Source organism: Rhinopithecus bieti, unplaced genomic scaffold, assembly GCF_001698545.2.
Source record: "Rhinopithecus bieti isolate Rb0 unplaced genomic scaffold, ASM169854v2 scaffold_4781, whole genome shotgun sequence".
Classification (NCBI taxonomy): Eukaryota; Metazoa; Chordata; class Mammalia; order Primates; family Cercopithecidae; genus Rhinopithecus; species Rhinopithecus bieti.
The window spans coordinates 2,377,241-2,403,958 of record NW_016805181.1 but is presented as its reverse complement, the minus strand read 5'-3'; the positions used below and the strand labels follow the sequence as shown (position 1 = coordinate 2,403,958).

At 43.1% G+C, this 26,718-nt stretch overlaps 1 protein-coding gene across 2 annotated transcripts in view; it reads left to right on the top strand.

Annotated features, from left to right (window-relative positions):
• The window catches only part of CYRIA (CYFIP related Rac1 interactor A), an 85,121-nt gene that overhangs the window by 22,276 nt on the left and 36,127 nt on the right, over nucleotides 1-26,718 (top strand). For both annotated transcript variants that reach the window (XM_017871416.1, XM_017871417.1), the window contains exon 3: nucleotides 25,109-25,188. In XM_017871416.1, the coding sequence (XP_017726905.1) occupies nucleotides 25,119-25,188 (70 nt within the window). In that variant the 5' untranslated portion in view covers nucleotides 25,109-25,118. The remainder of the gene's footprint in view (nucleotides 1-25,108; nucleotides 25,189-26,718) is intronic.

Genomic DNA, 26,718 nt, shown 5'->3' with positions numbered 1-26,718 from the left:
GTGGAATACATATATGTGTGTGTGTGTGTGTATGTATATGTATATGTATACACACACACACAGGGTTTTATGTATGTGTGTATGTACATATGCATGTACGTGTGTGCATATATGAGTATATGTGTGTATGTATATATGTGTACATTATGTAGAATTTATTCTAGAACCTAGCTCAGAGCATGGTGCAGTTGACTTCCCATCACCCCTGCTGGCTGGAAGATGAATGGATGCACTAGACTTAATCTTTCACCTGCACACTTTCCCGGATGTGCCAAGATCTCAGCACTTCATGGTATTGGATGTTCACGAGCTCCAGGAGGTAGCCTGGGACCAAGTACAGAAGATGAGACTGAAGCTCAGGGAGGAAATGGCTTGATCAAAGCCCACAGCTATGAGGACATCAGGATCAAAACTTTTGTCTAATTGTCCCCTCTTGCACTGTTCAGGCTGTGTATCATCCTCTCCACAAGCAGATGGGGCTTCAGGCAGACCAAGGAGGAAACTATGAAACTAAGCATTGTGTTTGGACTTGAGTCTCACCTAAACTCCAAAATGCAGGACTGGGCAAGCAGTGAGGTCAGAGCAGCATATGTCTAGAAGCCCTATGAAAGCTACATCTTTCCCTTCGGTGTCCGCTCACACACTTCCAGGAATGGAGAACTCACCACCTTACAAGGAAGCTGGTTCTAGTTCTAGAGACTGGGCAGTCATCCCTCCTTACAGAATCATCTCTAAACCTAACCATGCCTCAGTCCTAGTTGGCATGAACATCTCAACAGCGAGGGGCTTTTGGGTGAGTGCTTTGCTCTGATGGAATCTTTTGGAGACAAGGGCAGCTCTATGACATGCCCTTTACCGAACTGCATTTAGAACCACTTGCCCTCCTTACAGTGAGGCTGTCTGGTTTCTTGTTCTTAGGGGCCCTATTTGTTCTTCCTAACGGACTGGGCTGGAGGCAAGACCGATGACCTGGGTTTCTTCTCTTCTTCCTCTAAGGAAAAGTAGACCTCAACACGTGTTTTCTCTGACCCCATTCTCTCCAAAACCCTGGCTGCAGCCAGGGGGAGTGAGCATTCCTTTTACATCAGGTGAAATTCAAAAGGATAGTTTAAAAAGAGAAAGAAAGAGAAGATGCTGGGAAAAGGGACTGAGGGCAGTGTTCTTTTTAGAGGCAGCATCCTCCTGCCCCTGCTCCTGCACTGAGGCATGTTCGAGCACACTCTCACCCTGGCCCGGGCTCTGTAGTCCTCCACGTCCTCAGAATCCACACCAAAGGCCACCTCCCCAAAGAAGCCTGACTTGATAGCCCAGCCGAAAAGAGTTCCTTTCTCCTTCAAAACCCTGCAGTGCTGCCTCTCTGTAGCACTTTCTTGATACAACAGGGATACAGATTTAAAATAAACAAAAGGGAGAGCGGAAGAAAACAAAAGTGACCATGCTATCTGGGGTTAACGTGGATTCTAGTCCAAACTGCCACTGACTCACCAATTAACCTTGGTCAGCCCTCCTCCCTTCATCATTACTATGAGGGAACTGGGCTTGATCATGCAGCTTCTTCCATCTCTGAACTTGTCTTTAAGACACCCAACTCCCAAAAGAGTCCTTGAGTCCTGTTGAATCCCACATGGCCTGGCAGGACCCTAATGTGGGGTTTGCACTTAAACCACCACCAACAGGAAGCCCCGCTGGAGGGAGATAAATTACCCCTCACCTCTTCATGGCAGGCAGGGCCTCTGTCAGCCCTCAACAGACAACAGCTGATCTAGCTCACAAAGTGAAATGGGGCTAGCTTGTACCCCACTTTCCCAGCTGCAGGCCTGAATGAGGCAGCTACCAGCCCTATGCTGAGAGCTCTGGCACAGCTACAATGTTCAGTTCCTTAGTTTCAGTTCTCTCTCCTTCTTCCAACCCTGTCTTTGTTCCTTCTTTGGGTTGGAATCCAGGAGAACCAGCTTGGCAGGGGCTTTTAGCCTAGGCCTGATGGCAAGCCTGCCTTTCTCTGTTTGGAGCTATAAGCTGGCAGCACACTGGCCCCAGGAGGGACACTGCACTGACCCAGAAGTAGGTAGAGTCCGGGGGTTGGGACCAGGTGCACACTAGCAGAGGAGTTATGAAGAATTGTGACTGCTGAAACCAACTTGGCCAGTGTTTCCTCTAAGGTCCCCACTTGGTCATCAGTGCCCCTCTTAGGACCTTCTTTCTCGTACCTCAGCTCTTTCCTGTCTCCAGACCTGAAGGCTTTACTATGCTGCACATCAAGGAAGAAGGGGAACAGCCATCTATCAATTGTCTTCAGTTGCTATAACGTGTAATACAAGGAGCCTATAAACTTGATGACATTTGCAGAGGCACACGTACCTAGTCTCAGGACCCCCATATAACAAATATTGTACATGTTAGTGGGCTTCAGGTAAGATTTGCTTTAATTGTGGTCTTGATATAATCCTTTGTAGTGCTGCGTTTAAGAGTCCAGGCTCTGGAGCTAGACTGCCTGGATTGGAATCCTCTTCAGCCCCCTACCGGCTGATGCTCTTGGGCAAGTTATCAAACCTCTTCATAGGACAGTTTCTTCATCTCTAAAATGAGAAGACTAATAGCACCAACCTTGTAAGGGTTCTGTGATCTCTACATGAGTTAATACAGGTAAGCATTTAGAAAGGTGCCTGTGGACTCTGTGATTGTGACCGATTTTTATTTTGACTTAAAGCCTCAGTTGAATTTTCTGTTAGAAACAAGCGTCTGCAGTACGAAGTAGGTTCAAACACTTGCTGACCATTTGTGAAGCATCTCCTGGATGATTGAGTTGCAAAGCCGAGGCCAGCATCCTGACAGATATCAGGATGAACACCCAGCAGACATCCCTAGTGTGTGACACTATCTGTTCCCTTCAGACAACCAACAAAAGGCCTTAGGAGACCAGAGGCGGGACGGTCCTCTGAGCGATGAGTCCTCTTAGAGGGAGTGAGAGGCCCAGAGTCAGTGTGGAAGCAGGAGCCCGGGGGAGCCAGGGAAGGCTGGAGAGTTGACAAAGGGTGACGTAGGAAAGGATGCCATTGTGAATGGGACAGTGGGAAACCAGCCAAAGGGAGAGGAATTGTTCAACAAAGAGTTTTTGGTGCTAATGTGAGCAGTAAGTTTCAAGTGTGTGCTTGAAGCCTTTTCAGTGCAAATTCCTGCAGGCCCCAGGAGCAGATCCCTCCACTTTGCCCAGTCCTGGAGTCAGGAGGAGGGGGATGTAGAATGTTCAAGTGGTGGGTTCCCACCATGAAGGATGGAGCAGGCCACCACTCTACGGCCGAGTGAGCACAGGCCTCCTCTGTGTGCAGCCTGAGCCAGGCCGGCCTCGTCCCCTTGAGGGACCTGACAAAGACTGGCTTGTTCTCCCCTGACATCAGGCCTCGCCCTCAGGATTGCTCTGTCCTTCTGGGGCAAGATCTCACACAGTGATAATCGAGTGAAACGGAAGCGAAGAATTGAGTGAAGATGGTCCCAGGCGTCACCATGCCAACCCTGGGCCTGCGGAGGGCGCCTGCCCTGTGTCCTGTCTGCACCTCCCAGTTTGCACCAGGGACATCCCAGTGGTAGAGCTGCTGGTATCGGTTCAGAAAGACCAGCTGCCTGGTCACTGAGCCACCAAATGTTACAGTAACATTCAGTAAGAGCTGCAATAAGTAGGTTGACTGTTTTCTGCTTTTGCATTGCATTTAGCGATGTAGATTTTCTATTATAACAGATTTCTGTGGAGAGTTGAACCTTGGAAATTTCATAAGGCTTATTTTTGGAGGGATCTGAGGGATCATTGGGTCTATCTCTGTGCGATCCCATTTGCAGGTGAAGAAGCAGGCTGCGAGAGTGGAGGTAGTGTTGGTTGTGGAAAGAGTGAAGACTTCATAGCCATCTAGTCCAGCTCAAGGACTGCAATATTGTATGTAAAGCACTTAGTACAAAGCCCAGCCTGCAGTAGTAAGTCCTATCCCTGGTTACAATGTAAACTTTCATTTGGGCCAAGTGGGACAAATAAAGGGGCCCATTTGTAAAACCAAATGCATACTAAACCGGTAGGAGAGGAACTCCCGATTTAGGGACCAATCCTAAAACAACCACTGGGTGCTTGGGGGATTCAGAAAAAAGGGGATATGACACTGGGACTTCAGATCTTTAGTCAAGTGCAGTGGTTCTCAAACTCGAGGCCACTGAGGATTTGATTAAAACAGAGACTTGCGTTCAGCAGTTCTGAGGTGGGGCTTGAGAGACTGCATTTGTAACAAGCTCCCAGGTGGGTGCCAACCTCCAGATCATGCTGAGAGCAGTAACAGCCTAGAACACTCAAAGAAAAAAAAAACAACCCTTTTGTATTTCATGGTTAGAAACAATTTGTGCAGAATTCATTGCCAGAGCTCCTTTATGGACAAGAACTACTGGCTCCTGTTTGGAGCCGGATTCAGTCCATCTAGTGGAGTCACACAGAAGGGAATGGTCTTCGCGAGTTCCAGAATCTTGCTGTGCCGCAGTTTCCTTATCTAAAAACACTACTCTGCAGAGAGATTTTAAAGATGAGTAAGAGCCAGCAAAGAGCTTGGCATCTAGTAGGCATTCAAGAAAAGGCAGCCGTGGAGAGGGATGTGGCACCTTGCCAAGGCCATACAGCTGCTATGTGGCAGGTGACCGGTGTGACCACACTCCCTGCTCAGTGTATTTTCCATCCTCCACTGAGCGCCAGAGGACCTGAGGTTATTTTGTGTAGTTGAGCTGGGTTGTCAGATGCTATGAGCTGGGGAGCAACTCACACCTCATGTTGGAATCACAGTTTGCTGTCTTCAAGTGGAATGAAGAAATAGCCCAAACAGTGCTTGATCTGTCTGGGAGGCTTGCAAGCTCTCCAGAGGGTGAAAGGCAAAGTGTTCAAATGTAGAGGGCTCTGTGGCCACAGACTGCAGCCTGGGAACCCCGACGACAGGGGAAAGTTTAAATCAGGATGGAGCATGGCTGAGTCATCAGGAGCCGGGCTGGGCTCACACAGAAATTCGGAGATAAACTTTGTGCATTTGTTTGTTTGGTTTAATTGTGGTCTTGGCTTATCAATCTAAACAGGGAAGTTCCACAAGGACTTTGCTGTCTTCTCTTTTGGATTGCAGATTTCCTGCAGGGACATCCTCCATGGGAGCAGCTTATACCTTTGTCCATCTCCCGTCTTTCCAGAAGAGCAGGCTCGGGGGTACAGATCATGAATTGAGGGTCTTCAACTATGTGCATGTCCATTTCCAGAGTATTTTCCAGACCCAAAATACAATTTTAAGTGGAGGTTTTGTTTAAATGAGTTATAGAAACTCATCCTGATAAGCTCGAGGTAGGATTCTAACCTTTCTTTTTATCCTTAACTTGAGTGAAGTTAATTCAGCCACAACACAGATGTTTTCCTCAGTGGAAAACGTGACTTAAGAAATTAGTTGAAGGGGCTGGAGAGGATAATTACTAAGCCAAATGGCTAAGTCTATTCATGTTTCTTTCTCAAATGTCATAGCCCCATTTTCTGGCAAAGTGGTCAAAGCAGATGCTTTTGAAATGATCTTGAAGCGGGAATTGAGTTACTGTATTAGTAAGTATTGGCTACTACAACTGTGAGGTTAAACACTTTTTACAAATGACAGGAATCACGTTTATTCAGGATGTTGAACTTGATACCTCTGCTTTGTCCCTTTTTCACAAATTTCTACATTTGTATTAAGTACCTACCTGACCAGGTCTGGCATTTTTAATGTGAGATGATAATGCCCCTCAGTGGATAAAGTACTTAACTGCAAGGTCTTGCATTTGCCCAAAGAAAAGCTCTCCAATTTAGCAGAAATATACAATACAGTAACTCTTCAAAGTAACCTACTGGAGGGTAATCGTGAGAATTAAATGAGGGCATTTGTGTGTAGCACTTAACATAGTATCGAGTGCAGGGCTGACACTCAGCAGATGGCTGCTGTTAGTGTAGTTATCGGATCATGAGAATTTGACTTAGATAAAGGCCTTTTGAAAACAGGGCAATGAGTCTCCTTGGGATTTCAGTGTCAGGGTCCTCTGTGTCTGCTCTGCTATGCATTAGGAAAAGGGACTGAAGAGAATCATGTCCTCTCCTGGGACAGCACTACCCGCTGGCTCTCCTGCCCAGAGGTGGAGGCAGTAAATATCTGAAAATGCACTCCTAAAAATGCTTGGAAGTCTCCCAGCCTTCAGCGTTCTTCAAAATTCCTTCAGCTGGAATTTTGACTTAAAGGAGTGTATTAGTTCATTCTCTTATAAGCAGCAGTTCATACTGCTTATAAAGACATACCCAAGACTGGGTAATTTATAAGGGAAAGAGGTTTAATTGACTCACAGTTCCACATGGCTGGGGAGGCCTCACAATCAAGGAGGAAGGTGAATGAGGAGCAAAGTCATGTCTTACATGGCAGCAAGCAAGAAAGCTTGTGCAGGGGAACTCCCATTTATAAAACCATCAGATCTCATGAGACATATGCACTACCATGAGAACAGTATGGGGGAACTGCCACCATGATTCAATTACCTCCCATACAGGTCCCTCCCACGACACGTCAGGATTATGGGACCTACAATTCCAGATGAGATTTTGGGTGGGGATACCATCAAACCATATCAAGGAGCATCCATAAAATGAGCATACACCTCCACTTGGTGGGGAGACATTGTTATTTTGCAACATCTGTCCTTGAAGTTGGACTTCTCATGCAGCTCAGCCTCCTGCAGCTGATTGGCTGCTTCAGAGGCCAGAGCAGAGATGGTTCTGCAGGCCTCTCGTCGTGAAAGTAAGTCTCTGGCCATCACATCCTAGCAGTGGGAGGCAGGCTCTTCTCAAATCCTGCTGTCTTTTTTAGAAGTTAATTTGTGCATCATTGAGGACATATTTCACTTTTCTGTTAACTCAAATTGCCTTTCTTTTAACTTTCAAGCGTAGCGTGAGATCTTTAGCTATATCTTTATTAAACTGAGTGTCACCATGGTGGAATCATTTTTATTCCTCCCCTCCCTTTATCCCACCCTCTTTTTTCCTCCTTTTCTCTTTCTTCCTTGTTTCCTTCCTTCCTTCTTCCTATCCTCTCACCCTTTCCCCTGCCACCCATCCACATGCCCTCCCTTCCTTCCCTCTTTCTCTCTTTCTAAGTAGTTACCTGGAAGGACCTCAGGCTGCAGGCACTTGGATTCTGATTGTGGCCTTCACACCATCTTTCTTCACTCATTCTTTCATGTATTCAGCCACACACATTTCCTGGGTGGCTTGCTGTGGATTCAATCACAAGTAAGTTCCAGTTCCCATCCAAGGGGTCTTCACATCCTAGGAGGAAAGACAGGCAGGCAAGTGGGAGTGACCAGGAATGTGGAAATGTGGTGGAAGAGAGGATACAGGGGGCTGTGGCACAAGGCGCAGAGGGCCAGGAGTTGCACCTGCAGGACTGGGACAGGCATCGTGGCCTGGCAGGAGACTACTTTCAGAGCAGACTTAAGAGCCACACCGGAAAACAGGTCCCACTGCTTCAACATAGCCAGAAGACTGGGAGCCGCCAGTAGCTTGGCTTTCACAGATCTTAAAGCCATCCCTTTCACAGCTGCCACTCCAGAGACCCCTCATGTCCAACCGCTACCCGCCCCCCAGTACGTGTGATCTCAGCAGATCCCAAAGTAAAGGACACTGGGCTCCCTTCTTCACAGCTCACAGGCTTCTTGGCAGTGGGATGTTCACTCTCCTCCACCTCGAGCTATAACCCCTATCTGCAGGAAACCCTTTCAGACTATTCTAGTCCAGTTGAGGCACCTCTTCTTTCAGACTCCTTTCCCCAAACACTTTGCCTTTACCGAGATCACAGTCCTCACTGGAGTCTTCTTCCCCATTACAGTTATCTTTGAACACAGATGCTTGTCCTTACTGGTCCTTACTGCGGGAGCCACGTTTTATTTAGCTTTAGTCTCTAAGAAGAGCAATGCTCATGTATTTATTTCTTTGACTAGTCACCAGAATTTTTTTTTTTGATTTTTTTTTTATTTTTTGAGCTGGAGTCTCTCTCTGTCACCAGGCTGGAGTGCGGTGGTGCGATCTCGGCTCACTGCGACCTCCACCTCCTGGGTTCAAGTGATTCTCCTGCCTCAGCCTCCCAAGTAGCTGGGACTACAGGTACATGCCACCACACCCAGCTAACTTTTTGTATTTTTAGTAGAGACATGGTTTCACCATGTTGGCCAGGATGTTCTCGATCTCTTGACCTTGTGACCTGCCTGCCTCAGCCTCCCAAAGTGCTGGGATTTCAGGCGTGAGCCACGGCCCTTGGCTTGGTCACCAAATTTCAACACTGTATTAAGAACTGTGCTAAGTACAGAGGATGGATTGATGATTATCACCTGTCCTTAAGGAGTTCAACAGACAGGTGTGAATATTATATTTTTGATAGAAATATATGCAAGATATACAGGGTGTATATATATATATGGACTAAAAGAAGTAAATCTTACCTTTGGGGCAAGTGTCAAGGATGATGAGGGGTGCTGGATTGAGGGAGGATCAGCAGAATTGAATAAAATGGGAAGTGAAATGTGGGTAGTTAGATAACTAAGCAAAGCCAATGTAGTTTTGCCAACTATTCAGAAATTTTGGTTATGCTTATAATTTCTAGAAACTTCACAAAAGTTTATCATGTGTTCCAACTCCATGGTGCAGTGTACATAGGCTGCCGAGGCCTTGGGATTTTTAGTCTCATCTTTATCGTCTGTAACTCAACAGGACTGGGCCACTGGGCTGGATCAGGGACACTCCTCCCTGTTCCAGCATTCTAGGGTTTTATACAACGAGAATGTCAACAATTCGCAAAAATGTATTCAGGCAACCTAATCCCAAACCATGTGCTAATAAGTTAATTAGGAAGAAGACACAATTTGCTATGAGTTTCCACAGCCCTCTTGCCCTGACCAGAGGCCACAGGCCATGTCTTAAGCCATTTTCTGTTTCCCAAAAACATCTAATAATAGCACAGGAGTATTCGACAAAATAACATAGTGGCTTAGAGTGTGAGTTTTCTGGTATGATGGGTTGTGTTTGAATTCCTGTTCTGCTGGTGATTAACTGAGTTACCTTAGGCAAGTTATTTACTTGCTTCAGTGTTCTCATTTCTAAAAGGGAGATGGTAGTAGCACAGAATCTTGAGTTTGCTTTTGGCATTAAAGATGACACTATATGTATTTAGCACAATGCTTAGCACAGAATATATGCACACTCTGTGGAAGTCGTCATTATTATTCATCTTACTAAGTAAGCAGTAAGTACTCAATTACATTTTTTGTTGGCTGCAAATCAGTACATATTGGCAATATGCTCTGTCTGCCAAAATTCCTCAGTACCATCTTGGGTTACATCAGTAGAGGTTTAGTGTCCAGATGGAAGCGAGATGGAGTCCTTCTGGTCAGACCATACTCAGAGGGCTGGAAACAGTTCTGGATACTACATGGTAGTAAATTCTCTGACCAGTGAGAGTGTGAATAAAATATCAGGATGATGTGAGAACCTCTTTTCCCCTGTGATATGGAGGAAGCAGCTTACGTTTTGTTTTAGGAAGAGAAGCGACAGGGGAGTCATGGAAGATGTCTTTATTTATTCCACTCATATGTATGGCATTCCTTCTATGTGTCAGGCCCTATTCTAGGAGTTGAGGATACATAAATAAATTATGATATATACTAAAAAGAAAAGCAGAGTTACTGGGGAGTGGGGGTAAAGTAGTATTTTGGACAGAACAGTTAGGTTGAACTCCACTGAAAAATAAATCCCGAATGAAGACATAAAGAAAATCTATGCAGACTGTGGACAAGCATTCCAGGCAGAAGGACTAGCAAGTGCAAGGGTCCTGTGGTAGAAACATGTGGTCTCCAGTTAGAAGCTGAGGTCTGAGGAGGGGTGAGATGACATGCCCAGGGTCTTGTAGTGAATCCATGTTACAACTGAGATGTTGATATTTAAAGTCAGGCTTTTCAGACAGCAAAGCTCATGCCTATTGCACTGTACTCTTTAGACAGGGAAGGGAGAGAAGAGCCTGGGGCCCCAGGGGTTCCCCTTGTGTGCTTTATCCCTTGTATTCCTGGTCTGCAGTTCCAGAGATGACCAGCAGAGGGTACCGTGCACCGGGTTTCCGCAGCCACTGCCTGAAGCCATGTTGAATGAGCAAATGTCTGCAGCCGCCTCTGTGCGATCTAAATGTCTCCTTGGCAGGAAATCCGCGAGGAGCACGGCGGGGTTGTGCAAACAGCCTTACAATGTCCGCTTGTGTGTGTGCACTCGCCTTCGCCTGCATCGCCCACAATGCTCTGTGGTTTTTTTTGGATAATGGGGCTCTGTGGACCCATGTGCCTTGTCATGCAAAGGGAGTGACCTGCGTTTGTCATAAATGGGCTCTTGTATGATTAATAGCCATGTGAATGATCCCGTCGCAGCAGCAGTTCAGCACCCAGCTTCACCTCTTCACTGACGTGGTGGTCTGAGTAGGCTTTCTTCTCCAGCTCCAAAGCAACAGTGCAGGATTTATTGCTAAAAGGGCAATGACATGTTTGCACTGTGGTTGCAATTTTTAAAATGCAAGGCAGGGGGCGCAGATACTTATTTGTTGTCAGGACCTACTGCATGCCAGATGCTACACTAAGAACTTCTACCTGCATTATCTTACTTAGTAACAATACTAAAAAGGAAATATTTTGATTTGCATTTTACTAACAAGGGAAACTCAAATTCAAAAGAGTCCAATGACTCTCCCAACGTCTCCAAAGCTCATGCTGTTTCCATGAAATGATTCCCTTTCCTTTTTAGAGTAACTTAGCCCGTGGTCCACACACTACAAAACGCCGTCCTCAATTCCACTTGGCCATCTATAAACTGAAATTTGCGATCTTAAAATAGATGAGGGATTCCCTCGTTTCTGGGCTTCCGTGTATTTATTTTACCTCCTGAAAATATATCAGTCTGCATGTTTGCATTTTTCTGAGAAAGCCAGTTTTCTTTAGACTTTCAAAGTAGTTTGTGGTCCTAAAACAAAAGGGCCAATCACCCAAAAGTGTTTATATTTGGGGAAATGCTTATTTTTCTCTGACCTGTTTCTCTCACCAATGACTGTTTTCTCTGCTCAGTCTGTGTGGTTGACATCTTTGTTGTTGTTGCTGGATAGTGATTACTTATCCAGCCCTTTCTGTTCAGTGGCCATAAATGAATAATGTGATGTGTTGGACCCTGCTTGATGGTTGGGCGGGGAGGAGTGAGGAGGAGTGGTTGCAATGGCTAAAACACGGACAGCCAGTCAGAGATAGCCCCTGCAAGAATCCACAACAGCAAAGGTGCTTACTTATGCCTGGGATTTGGGGAGGAGGTTACTAGGAGAGACTATAGGCCGTCTTTAGGTGTTCAAGGCAAACGGAACAGCATGAGCAAAAAAACAGAGGCAAGGACCGGGCTCTGGCTCACACCTGTAATCCCAGCACTTTGGGAGGCCTAGGCCGGTGGATTACTTGAGGCTAAGAGTTCAAGACCCGCCTGACCAAGATGGTGAAACCCTGTCCCTACTAAAAATATGAAAATTAGCCAGGTGTGGTGGCATGCACCTGTAATCCCAGCTGCTTGGAAGGCTAAGGCAGGAGAATGCTTGAACCCAGGAGGCGGAGGTTGCAGTGAGCCGAGAGAGTGCCATTGCACTCTCTCCTGGATGACAGAGCAGACTCCATCTCAAAAAAAAAAAAAAAAAAAAGACAGAAGCAAGGAGGCAGGAGCCCTTCCACTGTCATATTCTGGTGTGGCTTATGTACACAGTGATCAGAGGAGCTTCAGCAGAGGGGCAGAATCTTGAAAGAGAGCTCTAAGCCAGGTTCATAGCCTTGCATACCAAGTAAAAAATTTACCCACCTTTATTTGACAGCCAGCTTAGCAAGCGTTTATGCTAACCATGGCTAACTTCGTCGACCCAGCTAACTCTGTTCTATTTGATCCCTGGATTCTGTCTCAGGAAGTAGCACCCCCCACCCGCCCCTCCCTGCCTGACAGGCCTACCTCCCACCAGTCTACAGACTCTCACCTCATCCAGCTTTCCTGTCCTGGTTGACTGCCTGCACAACTTGCTCGGATACCAAGCCAGGGCTTTTATTTTAACGTGTTAGTTTTGTTTGCAATGTTGAGTATGTTGAAACAAGGGCAATTGCTCCTTTCAGAAGCTAGAAACAAAGGCAGAGCCGCACCTGTCTCTGAGATTTCAAGTGAGGTTTTGACACTCTGGACATTCTTGATGCTTGAGATTTCACAGAGCATGCTAATCTTTCTTGGCCTCAAATTCTTCAGGTTTTTTTTTTGTATGTGATGGCTTTTATTGGATTGTTTTTCTGTTTCGGTACCAAAATAATTTGTTATATCCCCCTGCACTTTTCAAAATAAATTTGATCTAGGAGCAAATTTCCTTTGCTCCTTTGCTTTGACATGTCAAATCCAAAGCCTCCTTTGGTACCCAGATGCGCTCCAGTTTAAGTAAACTCAACATCTAAAAACCTTCTTAGATGTCAAGTCATCCCATGGTCCTGGGGCCATTGAATTCTGCTAGGCCTTTTGCTTGCCAGAAGGACCGTTTACATCAGGACTCACCTCCTGGTCCCTTGACGTGATAGGTTATATTTTATCACTTGCCAGAGAACTATGGAGGCAGATAAACTTCAAGAACAAATGCATAATGCAGTTGCCCATGGAATGAAAGCTGAGCAGGGAAAAGGAGAAGGCCTCTTTTTCATTTTGTTTTGTGTTTTAGTTATATTGTAAGACAACAGGAATGGAAGAGATTTAATTCCACAGAATTCATTGTATATGTTACATTCTGTGTAGCATGTTCAGAGACTAGTGAATGATCCCAGGGGTCTCAAGTATCCAATATAAGAGTGGGAGGAGGAGAGAGAGAGAGACTGGAGAGAGAGAGAGGATGAGGACACCAAAGAGAAGGGCATAGGGAAGAGGAATGGATCTAAGGGAGACGTGGAGAGAGTTTGGTAGGAGAGTGGATGAAGGGGTACAGCAGGTAGAGAAATCTCAGGTGGTGCCCAGGGCTCTGGTTATGTCATTGGAAGGATATTAATGCCTTTTGTTGGATGAGGGAGGAGGAGGAGATTTTGGAAAGGGTGGAAAGTGAGGTTTCTATGGCCTTCCCTGAATGGCTATGCTTGTGGGACATTCACTTGGATTGATGGGCCTGGAGCTGGGGACAGAAGTCCAATATAGAGCCAGAGGTTGAGAGTCATCCGCCTATGGGGTGGAAATTAGAGTCAGAAGTGTCTCACCAGGGAGTATGAGAAAAGGCTGAAGAAAGAACATGGAGACCAAGACTTAAAGGCCAGATGGAGAAAGCAGAAAACTTGAGGAGGAACTTCCAGAGAGGTGAGAGATGAGGAAGGGGATGGGTCCCAAGCGTCTCAGCAAGGAGGAGTTGATCAGCGGTGCCCCTGACAAGCCTTCACCGACAGCTCTGCTCTCAGAGGGTTAGAGGGTCTTGGCTGTTGTTTATTTAAATACTTGAGAATGAATTCTGGAGAAAGGAGGTTTGTAATCCAGAGAACTGACAGCCTATTTAAGTGAATTCACTGTCAGAACAGCCCAAATTTGAGGTAACTTCTAGGTGTTCCCTTTTACTTTCTAGACTGGAGTTGAAGCCAACCAACTTGCTCAACATGACACTAAGTGAATGGTGTCTCCAAGATGAGCGCTTGGGTCTCTAGGGCCCCTTGCCCTGCACGGTGTCCCTTTGCATTTGAAATTAGGCAGAACAGGCCTGGGTGGGCTGAGAGTGTCTGCCTGCCTAGGTAAGCAGCAGATGTCTCAAGCAGTTTCCTCATAAGCATGTTCTTGATTTCCCAAGAGAAAGGGGACAGATTCACTAGTGACTTCCCAGTGGTGGCCTGGGCCAGAACTGAGCCCAGTTTGATTGCTCCCATGTCACTAACGTTTGAAATTGGGGGACACATTGACTTTCATTCCCTAAAAAAGAATCTGATTTTGCCCTCATTTCTTAGGTACTTTTTGCTGCTATACTATTGATGTTTATGGAAAAATTAGCTATAATGAGGTAATAGTCTATTTTAGAAAACTGAACTCAGATATTGAAAGAGCTGTTTTAAACCTGCACTTAATTGTTCAATTCCATAATGGTTTCATGGTATTTTTTTTAGAATTCCCACGAACTGCCTTACAACTGGACTCTAGCAGCTTGTATTCCATGGGGAATGCCAAGCCCTTTTGAGGGACACCATAGTATTAATGATCGATGAGAATATTCAAGGCATTTTCTCATTTGAGTGCCATTACTTGTAGTGTTAAAACGTTTTGAAAACACATTTTAGCCATTAACTCATTTTTATTGTCAGATGAAAGTGCTTAATAGACTCACTCCACTTCAGTTTTTTTCCTTCATCTTGGAATGAAATCATCTGTTGGATTCTTGGCAATACATTCGGCAATGGAACAGAAAACCTCATGACTTCATTGCAAAAAACGGCAGATGGAGCAGCGATGTGCAGCCCAGCCCTGCCATCTAAAATCGCTAACCTGATTTAGCAAATACAGGCTCCCAGAGTGTATCAACTGAGCTACTTCATTCCACTGGTGCATATTTTTCCCCAGAAAAGCAGCTGCTTCTATCATTTAAGAAATGTACCTTTCGATGAGAAGTATTTTTAACACCAACTATTTTGTATCTGACATATTGTAAGCTGATGATTAAATGGAAGTGGGTAGTTTGTTTTGCTTGTAGTTCAAAACAGTCAAGTGGTGTACATGTTGTATACGGGCTTCTGTGGTGACCAGGAGAAAGCGTGTCTGAGTCATCTGAATACTAGACATGTCAGGGCTGGGCCCCTTCCTCCTGGGACACCCACTGGATACCAGCCAATGGTTGGGAGAAGCCAGAAGTGCTGCTGGCTTTGCAGAGCACTGTGGGACATCTACAAGCCTTTGACATCATTGACAGCAGTGGCCACCCTGGCTGCCCATCAGGATTTCTCTAACTCTGAACCTTGCTGATCAACGTGAAAGGTAGATTGTCTTAATCGCCCTCCTAAAATCACATCCAGTCTCCAGAAACATTCCTAAATCCAAAACTGGACTGTTTTCCTCTACTCTGTTTTCTTCTACCCTGCTGGGGAAATCTTGGGGCCCCATTGCAGCTAGAAGGTAACACTTACGGTAAAATGAAGCGAGGTAGCAGGTGCAGGTGAAGGCGCTGGCCCGACGACATGAGAGACCAGGTCGCGCTTGTAGGTCTGCTCCCAGTCCTGCACAAGGCATAGCCCGGGTGCGTGTTCTGAGACTTCAGGATTTCAAAAACCAGTAACGTTTCCAAATAAACCTGGCAAATTTAGGATATAATTACAACATCATTTTCCAAGATAAATAAAAACCTTGCAACATAGAAATGTCTGAATAACTTTCTGAAAGGCTCATGATGTAGGCTTTATTTTTCTCATTTTGCCTTGGAGGGCTTGGGAACCACCAGTCAGAACAATCCCAAGGATTTACTTTTCAGTGTTTACTACATGCCAGGCCTGTCCTTAAGTACTGGGAATACAAGGAGGTGTAAAGTGGCCCTGCCCCAGGAGACAGGGAGATACAGGAGAAAATATATGTAATTATGGTTTGCTGTGATAGGCATCGTCGCATGGCACACAAGGCATGTTAGGTGAGCAGAAAGGAGGAGCTCACTCACGAGAGTGGCTTTTGTTTTTACTGGTGTAGAATAGAAGGGGAGGGAGGGCTCAGGGGGTCCTTCCAAGGGTCCTCATTTTCACCCTCCTACATGAAAGGAGGTGTAGGGGAAGCACTTGCCAAGAGCTGGTGCTTAGATGTCAGATAGAAGGGGATTCCAGTGACCCTGATCTGTCACTGGTGAAATGCAATAAGTTTCTAAGTCTTTAAGATTCTTTCTTTATCTCTGAAATTGGGATAATAGCAGTAACTATTCCATATGGTTGTCGTAAAAATTAAAATATGGTAATACATAAAGCACCCTCCTCACTCTGGCCTGCAGATCATTAAGAATGTGAAGCAGACAGAGCAGCGTGTGCAAGGGCCCTGAGGCAGTCAAGAGCAGAGCCACTCTAGGGACAGGATGTGCAGGGCAAGGCTGGAATAAAGGGGGCAGGGTCCAGGCTTTCTGTGCCCAGTGCATGCATTTGAATGCGTTGTATCCAGCAGGCACTGGGAAGCCACAGAAGCATATTAAGCTAGGAAGTAACATCTCAGATTTGTGATTAGGAAAATGGCTCTGCCAGCAGCATGGAAATGAGTAGAAGGGAGACAAGACTCGTGTCAGGAAGATCAAGTTGGAGGCTATTTGCAGGATACTGGCAAGCTCTGCCAAGGGTATGAATCAGGAAAATTGAGTTGAGAAGGAAGGGAAGTGTGCAAATTTATTCTGGACCACCAGTGAGGGTGTCCTTATTAGGGAGCAGAGAGCATTCTGAGTTCATCATGTCTTAGAAAATGAACTTGATGTCCCACTTACTCTTTGTATTAATGGACAGAGCATGAGATTGAGAGCCACAACATCTCTCCTCTAGTCCCTTCTTTGACCCTAATGTGCTGTGGATTATTGGGCCCATCCTTTTTTTGTAAAATGAGAGCTTTAAAAAGATGACCCCAATTCTAATGTGGAGTGTATTCAGATTAAATTTGGGGATGAAGGGGGCCTGTATATTATGAAGTCCAGGACCCATCTGGAGGACCTTGGGAAGGACACTTACTATACCTGGTCATGGAGTTCTTATACCTGTAAAATGGGTCCAATGATAACTTTTCTCCCTTTGACACATGCTCATACTGAAGATAAATGCAGTCAGACACATCTTTGACAAATACGTGAAATTATATAAATATATGGCATTGCTGTATTCATGGTCAGTCTGTAGTTTAAATGCTATGTTGCCAAAAAAATTGGATGAATCAGGACTTCCATATTCCCAAAGTGTTGAGTTATAGGTAATTGAGTCTTTGATTTCTTAAAGTCTTTGCACCAGAGATGCTAAAGATGATAGATTCTGGAAGGTATTGGGTCATTCAAAATGGTAAGAAAATCTACCCCTTCTGATAGAGGTCTTATTCTCTGTTAGAGATGAGTATTCTTGTCTTGGACTTTCAAAAAAGGTTAGAAAATAAATCCTGGTAGGGCTGCTGTGGTATTGATTTATTTTCTCACCTTCTGTTCATTATTGATAAAAAATAGCATTGGCTTAGGAATTCTCCTTTCAAATAGTCGTAACCAAAAAAAGAAATCTCCTAGGAGCTTGTGATCTAATCATGAAGGTTGAGCATTGAAATTTTGGTATACACACGCAGAGGTCATCATTCACACCCCCGTTCCCTGGGCCTGCTTCCTTTGATATGTCTTATTTATAGAAAACAAATGAATTTCTCCATAAACCATAGTCACTTCTTTTTAAAATAAACCCTGCTTGATTTCATTTGGTTTTATACTCTGGGAGTGCAGCTAATGCTATCAACTTATTTTTTTCTTCTAAAAAATAATAGGATTCCAAATAGTGAAAAACAGTGTCCGTGTATATGAATTCTCTTCTCTTTTTTGAAACTGGAAATGTGACTAGATAATTATTTCTTAAAGAGAGTCATGGTTTTCCACTGAGTAACCTTAAAGCCAACTCTCATAGAAGTGGCTTTGAACTGACAGCCAAGAAAGTGGTCATAGAAAATACCATGAGTACATCCAAAATTGTCACCCCTTAAAGATGAGTGCCTCCCTTGGCAAGAGCATACAGGCGGGCTTTAGAGGCACTGCTGCCACTCCTAAAGTCACTAGAGAACACCCTTCCTCTAGACTATTTGGAGGAAAAAATTGAAGAACCTATTTCAAAATACTAGTGCAGACAATGAATCTTGAGGAAGAAATCTTCTGTTTTTGGAGGATTGAGGAGTCACCCAATGTGTATTCTCTGTTCCCTTCACACTCAGAATCTGTCCCCTAGCTGGAGGGCTTCTCTCAGTCAACCCGGATTCCCAGTATTCTTCGCATCTGGATGGCAGCTTGCTTCTATGGAGCAGACTCTTCCAGAAGACTTCACCCACATAGTTTTCTCTTTTCCTTCATTTCCTAAAGAAACGCCTCCCTTCCTCTACATGCTATTGCGTAACACTAGTGTAGAGCCAGAGCCTTTGGAATCTAACGGAAGCTATGGGCTCTCTCCCCAGAAAAATGAGCATGTTCATTCAACAGTACAACACCCTACACACACCTTCAGCTGACCACACTCTCTGAAGTCCCCAAGCAGGGGCCTCCTAGGGATGTGGAGCCCCAGGACTTCTACTGTGCAGAAAAGAGCATAGACTTCAGATTCACAGATTTTCAATGTCAAATGTGACTCTTGTATTTTCTTGTAGTATTTGGAAAATTGTTTAGATATTTGAGCCTCCTTTTCATCCCCCCATTCAATGTGAAGATAATTATAGTTACCTGATGTTTGATGTAAGGTTTGAATGAAATAAAGTGTGTGAAGGCTTCAAGTATAGTGCCACACACACAGTGGGCACTCAATAGAATGCTGATGTTCCTGTTTCTCTCATAAATCATAGTATTAATAACTATAATTACTCTGTTACTTAATATGTACTGGGGACATAATGTTATTTTCATATTCAATTAATATCTTTGAGTACCTACAATTTATCAGGAATGTGATATGTGCTTTTAGATAGATTAAATTGTTTAATTAAACTCGTGCTGTTTCCCTAAATAGAATGTGCATCACCTGAATGCTGAAGCCATGTCTTCTCTCAGTGCATACACCACCTGTAAGTGCCCTGGGGATTGAGTAATTCTCTCAGAGTAATTGTTAAAGGTAGCATGTTCATTAGAGAACCAAAGGAGGAAGAAGAAACTTGCCACCCAAACTATTATCAGATTGGCTTTTCATGGGATAGGCATTGCTTTTTCCTTTTATTTAGGTAGGTCGGTCTCACCAGGAGAGTCAGTGTTGCGGAAGATAAACCAGATCTCCTAGGACCAGAGTGGGCAGCCACCCCAAGTCCCCCACTTCAGATTGATAGAAAATCTACGTGTTAACTCTTTGTTCTTTGGCATTTCATTTCTTTTCAGTAGAAGTATTTATGAACCACTTTGGTTGGGTTTTCTTTGTTAGACATTTATTTTCCTTAGACTTTGTGCTGTATGACATGGGGTACACATAGACACAATTACTTGGTTAAAAAGTAAAATCTGGCCAGGCGTGGTGGCTCACACCTGTAATCCCAGCACTTTGGGAGGCCAAGGCAGGTCGATCACCTGAGGTCAGGAGTTCAAGACCATCCTGGCCAACATGGTGAACCCTCGTCTCTACTAAAAATACAAAAATTAGCTGGGCGTGGTGGCAGGTGCCTGTAATCCCAGCTACTCAGGAAGCTAAGGCAGGAGAATCACTTGGACCTGGGAGGCGGAGGTTGCAGTGAGCCGAGATTGTGCTACTGCACTCCAGCCTGGGCAACAGAGTGAGACTCTGTCTCAAAAAAAAAAAAAAAGTAAAATCTTTGATGATAATCCTAGTATTACTAAGAGAGTGACCTTACTGTTCATATTCTTAAAAGCATTTGTTTATGTTTGGGAATTTTGCATTGAAAATGGGTTTTAATTTTTGTAGAATTACCTGAAGCCTCTATCACAAACTTATATAAAAATTGTTCTTTTGAAAATTGAGTTGTCTTTCATAAGAATTTATGTTTTTTAATCAGCTTATACACTTAATTTTAATAATTCTTAGTTTTCCAATCTCTAATAATATATGTCTTCCCCCAAGTACATTTTGAATATGAAATAAGAAAACGTATCTAAAATACAGTGTCTTGCATGTAGAAAAGTCTCTTTCAGCTATTAATGCCGCTAAGCATTTACCTGGTTATAGTTTAATGTGGAAAAGGTATACATAAAGGACCATGGATCTTAGGACACCAACATTGAAAAATAAAGAAAAATGGAAATCGTATGGAATCATACCATGCTGGGGACATTAATCCATTTGTCAGATTCCCTGAATATCTTAAACTATAGGAGGAGTTGTAATGTTGAACAATTATAGGTAATATTTGCCCAGTCCTTTATGGTATACATGGTGCTTTCACACCCAGTTCATTTAGTCCTGACAGGAGTTCCATGCAGGAGATACTATTATCATACTGTTGTGCAAATGAGGAACCCAAGACTCACAGCTACAGTGACTTGCTCTGGAGTAACAGGCAGTTAGATGGTGCCTTATATTTTTGAGGCTCTTTCAAGCACTCTTTTCTATGATGCTATTCACGTATTACTTACAGTACATACCTTTTGGGGTAAAATTTGGTGTTCAGAAAATACAAACAGGTTAAACTAGAAAAGTACAGCTTTTTTAATGAAAAACAAGGAAAAAGAGTCATGGCTAAGAGAGAGTCAAGACAAAGAGAAACCTCCTCTGGTTTCTAAGAGAAGAAGCTGTTTCGCAGAAGTCATGTTTGAGAATGAGCTGAGTCAACACATTGTATTGTTACTTTGGCCTACTCTGTGCTTCAGATTCTCAAGACTGTGTCTTAATCTCTGTAAGTTAGTCCCAGCTTGCAATGCATGGGAAAATAGACCCAGCCAATGCCAGGGACCCGGTGACCCAGATGCCCAGATACCTTCACTTCATTAGAGAAGGAGCAGAGTCCTGGAAAATCTAAGCAGGGAAGACTGGCACCTCTAAGAGTAAAAGGCCTCCCAGAGAGGACATGGATGAAAGGAGGACCACCTTCCAATGCCACTCTCCAAAGCAGGAAATATCCAAATAAAGGATATTGATTTTCAGGACCCCATCCCTTCACGAGTGCTTATCCAACTGGTATATCCTCTCCTGTCTCTTAATCTGACAGCCAAGACCTTGTATAGGTTGAGTATCCTTTATCTAAAATGCTTGGGGCCAGAAGTGTTTTGAATTTCAGATTTTTTTTATTTTGGAATATTTATATCATACCTCTTGGTTGAACCTTGCAGATACAAAAATCTGGAGTCCAGTGGGTATTTCCTTTGAGTGTCATGTGAGTGCTCAAAAAGTTTTAGATTTTGGAGCATTTCAGATTTCAGGTTTTTGAAATTGGGGAATACTCAACCTGTACTCTCTGTTCTTGCTCCACCCCTACCAGACCCTCCCCACAGGAATGAATTTAGATCTGAAAACTTCCATGTGCACCAGTGTAGCTGCATTATGTCCCAGTAGGGCTTCAACTTAGAAATGATTTCTGAACATGCCAAGGGAGTCATTGTGTGTGTGTGTGTACATATTTGTATATGTGTGTCTAAAATAAGCCTAAACTTTACAGTATACACAACATACTGTATTTAAGTAATAAACTCAGATACTCAGATTAAAGTCATCCTAGGGAGCTCAGAGTGCCCACTGGATTGCTGTATTCCTTCTGATATAAGCTCCTACACCATAGGGAAAGGTGGTAAACTGACGTCCCTTGGGATAGACCCAACAGCAGGTCACATGAGGAGGGTATCCATGGAATCACCAAAATAGAATATAGAAACCAGAGTTCCCAGGCCTTCAGAGTACACCCCAACCAAGCTACTCTGCCACCCATTTGGATGTGTAACCACAGCTCTGCCCGTGGGAGCCCTGAGACTCATCTCGTCCTCAAATATGACTTCCTCTGTGAAACAGCTTCTCCTTTAGAAAACCAAGGAGAGGAGATTTCTCATTGTCTTGACTCTCTGTTAGCCATGACTCTCTCTCTTTTTTATCAGTCAATCAAAAAAAAAAAAAAGCTATACTTCTCTAGTATAACCTGTTTGTATTTTCCGAGCACCAAATATTGAAGGGGACATTTCTTTGTTTTGTCTATCCAAGGGCAAACGATAAGCCATCTCCAACAAATGTTCTGGATGGGATGGCTTATAATTAATCTACTTCTTGCCTCTACCTTTATGTTACTATTTCACTTTTACTCTCCTACTCCCCCTACTTCCACTGTTTATTTGCATTCTCTAATAGTGCATAATAACCAGTTATTTTATTGAATGAGATAAAATAAAAAATAAGCTGTATATGAATTAATTTAGCTATTTCCCGAGTACTGTGGTAATAGCAATGTATATTTTGTATTCACTGACGAGCTGCTTGAAAAATTTGGAGAGTAATCTGTCATGCAGAATATGGATGAGAGGCCTTTCCAAGTGAAACTCTGGGTCCAATTAAAAATAACTGTGGTGTCTACTAGGTGACCATCTGTGTGATGATGGACCAATTCACTTTGCAGGTCCCCCTAAACCAGAAGACACCCGCATGAATTCTTATCAACCTTGGAGTGGGGCAGTAAGCATCACATCATTAGGCCATAATGAGATGAAACACTTGTTTTCTAGGTTCCATGGGACTAGACTTGTACTCTATGTCTACACAGTGTCCACAGTCATTGTTCTAGAGGTCCCTGCTTGAGAGGTGACACATCTAGAATCCTAGGATTTTCAAGTAATTAACTTTGGTTCATGTTAGAATGATGCTCAAAAATATCTGATGCTATCAGTCAATCCACTGAGATAACCTTTCGAAGAGATAGAATTCCACAGCTAATATTTGGACACACTTTTAGATGTGTTTGTTTCTATCTGTTATGAGTTTCAAAGGCTTGGCATATCTTCTACTCAGGTACTCTGACAGTAAAATCACATACAGGACAGATTTTTAGGGGGAAGCCCAATCCATGCAAGTCTCCTTTGACACATTCATAGCACAAAACTAGGAAAATTAAGAATATTTAACTTCCATTAAAGCACTTTGTATGAAAATCAGTACTCCTAAAAACAGTAAAATCATCTTCTTACAAGAAGTGACTCCAGGCCTAATCTGAAATTGTGCATTAATCTGGAAACAGATCATTTCCTAGAGACCCAGGAGGGGTAGTGAGTGCTGCCCAGTGGCAAGGATGGACTCTACCAGCCCAACCTTTAATTCGGCAGAACCTACCGCACACAAGGTTTTGCTCAAAAATATCTTAAAAGGAAATGTGCATAAAGGCAGGGAAGGAATGGAAGAATGACAGAAAGGACAAAGAATAATTTTTGAGAAGAGAGAAATATGATGTTTGCTTTCCAGCGTGTGTGTATATGTGTGCATGTGCATGCATGCCCGAATATATTCCTACACCTCAAGGTGGGAGATGTCTAGGATGGGTCCAGTCCGGCCTTCTGCCCCACACATAACTCATTTTTCCAATGATGTTAAGGGCTGATATAGTATTTTTCTACTTAACTATCACCAGCGAGAGAAAACTCACTATCTCACTAGGCAAGTCACTTAATATTCAGACAACTATAATGGTTAGAATATTTTTCTCATCATTTCTCTGTTAGTCTTCTCTTTCCTAGCACAACATACAGCTTATTATAATCCGTCTTTCATAGCCTAATCCTACACAAACATTTGAATGCTATTAGGATAATCATGTAGATGACGATGATGATGGTAACTATCATCATCAATAGTAAAAGTACATATTTTTTCTTGAGCACTTCCTGTAAGTGCTGTGCTAAGCATTTTATACTTTTATCTCATTAATTCTCGCAACTCGATGAAATAGAACCTTTTCAAAAGTTTATTTTACAGATGAGGAAACTGAGGGTTACAGAGATGAAATCTCTTGGCCTGGATAACAGAGGTAGTAGAAAACAGCTGGGATTAGACACCGGCCATCTAACAAAGGATAGACTGCTTAAACAGTCTGTCTTCTGTTTTCATTTAGTGATTTATATCGGGGAGTATGTCTGCAAATGTGTGTTTTCCCAGTGGAGGATTACGGAGACCAGATTCCACCACTTGCTACATATTCTCATGCACAGAGTCATCCTTTTAGTGCATTCTTCCCTCACCACATCTTGCTTAGAGTGGTGTGTTTTTTAAAATTCCTTGTATCAACATAAATATTGTTAGAAACTATAGCCATAGAAAATTGAAGCCCAGCAGTTTCCTTGCACCAGTTAAGTAATTTTTCAAATTGATCCTTTACAAACTGAGATATCTGAGGCACAAGAGTTCACTTACAGAGAGTTAGAGGAATGTCTTCCCAAGAGCACAGTGCCCAGCATCCAATTGCTCATCCGTAAATATGTGTTGAATGAATGTGTGGATTGGTGACTTCCCTAAGAAGATAGTTTAATGTCTAGAGCTGAGAGCAGTCGAAATTTTCTGTTTATTAAAAAAAAAACCCTACATGTTAGCTATTCTTTTGTTAGGCTGCTGATATGTAATAGGTTTGTATTTTTCTGTTGATTTGACTCACCTTTGCAAATATCTTAGGCTGCAATTTTACGGAGAGTAACTTTTTGGGCATTATGGCTTTTCGTTGTTAAGCTTCCAGAAGTATCCAATGTCATTACCATTGAAATATCAGATCACAAGATCCTCTAAGTTGCCAGGGGCCACTCCTCTGAGAAATCTGGCCTCTTATACATGTTAAGAGGAGTTCCTGGCAGTGTAAATCTATGTTTTCTAAACTCTATTCCTCATAAGCTTTCAGGAACTTACTTTTTTGGACAGTTATTTTTGAAATGTCCTCTTTGTTGTCTTGTCCACTGATGTGACATGTTCCACATCTATCTAAAGGAAACAAAGCAAAGCCGAAACGTTTGTTGTAAGGATCCAGGGGATTAGGAAAAGTGGAAGGGAGGCACTCTGGAGAATATTCCTAAACTTTGTCTCCTATAACGAAAATACCGGATTCTTTTCATAGACTATTATTTATGTTTTTTTTAATATGGTGAACGAGATATGGACTGCATGTGTATTCTCAAGAGAGAGCTTGTAACACTTCTATCATTGTCATACTTTGTATGACTTAGGCCGCATGTCCCTAAGTTTTAGAGACCCAGCACCTCAGAGGTATTTATCTGTCACCAATTCAGAAATGAGTTGCTACATTATTGCTCAGCCCCTGGGTTGGAGATGCTTCTGGTATTCAAAGGTAGCGATGGGGGACCCAGAGATATTCATGCAAGTCTATTTTTTTTTATGTTGCTAATGGTATTTGGTTTTGTGTTGCCTTTCCTAGGTTTGCTGGGATGGGAAACCTGCTCAAAGTCCTTACCAGGGAAATTGAAAACTATCCACACTTTTTCCTGGATTTTGAAAGTAAGTTCCAAAAATTATAATAATGGAAACTTTTTTACATTCCTTATAGTTTGTTGATAAGGAAGTTATAACATAAAGATTTTTTATCATAGTTGAATCAAATCCAAAGGTCACTGTATTAGCCTGTTCTCATGCTGCTAATAAAGACATGCCTGGGACTGGATAATTTATAAAGGAAAGAGGTTTAATTGACTCACGATTCCACATGGCTCAGGAGGCCTCACAATCATAGTGGAAGAGCAGGGGACATCTTACATGGCGGCAGGCAAGAGAGAGCTTGTGTAGGGGAACTCCCCTTTATAAAACCATCAGTGTGAAACTCCTATTCACTGTCATGAGAACAGTATGGGAAAGACCCATCTCCATGATTCAGTTACCTCCCATCGGGTCCCTCTCACAACACATGGGAATTATGGGAAATCTCAAGTTGAGATTTGAGTGGGGACACAGCCAAATCATATCAGTCATTATGCATTTTTTTTCTGAAATCATTTCTAATGTCATTTTCCTTCTTTTTTCCCCTAATTTTTAAGAAACCCAATGGAAAATATGTTTAATATACCCATGGTTTTCTTTGATTTTAGAAGTAATCAACTTTTGTAGCTCTAGCATAAACAGAGGACATTTTAGTCTTTGCTTTCCTTTTGAAGGTCGTAAGCCCACAATTATTAAGTACATACAAAAGAAAAAAATGTGAAGAAAACATCACGTATTTTTCCTTAAAATGTTTATGAATTACTGTATCACGTTCCAAAGAAAATACTAAGGACAGTAATTTACAAAGATTCATATAAAACAAATATTGCTAAATGTGAAAGAAAATCATGATCAATACCAGAAATAAGGCTTACAGAATATTTTTAGTCACTTCCTTTTTTCTTTATGTATTATTTGATTGTACAAACCATTTCAGGATTTTGACATATATCTCTTTTATCCTAAAGGTTATGCTTCTCTTACCAAAACTTTAATTTTTTTCTCAGGTGAAATGGCTTAAGAATCATGACTGAAAAAACACAGAGACTTTTTCTTATTTTTTGATTGAATATATTGACAAACGAGGATAAGTACATGAATGAGGAACGTTTATGTCTGCTCAAACTAAGCTCGTGTTTCTTCCATAACTCTCATGTTCACCCCTTTTCGAAATTCCAATTTCACAATAGCAAGCACAGTTAAATGTCTTTTTTACCCAGCGATCAACATCTGTTGCAAACTCTAATGTGCTTTAAACTTTAATTTTTCTTTTTTTTTTTGAGATGGAGTCTTGCTCTGTCGCCCAGGCTGGTGTGCAGTGGCAGGATCTCGGCTCACTGCAAGCTCTGCCTCCCGGGTTCATGCCATTCTCGTGCCTCAGCCTCCCGAGTAGGTGGGACTACAGACGCCCGCCACCAATTTTTTGTATTTTTACTAGAGATGGGGTTTCACCGTATTAGCCAGGATGGTCTCGATCTTCTGACATCGTGATCCGCCCACCTCGGCCTCTGAAAGTGCTGGGATTACAGGCGTGAGCCACCGCGCCCGGCCTAA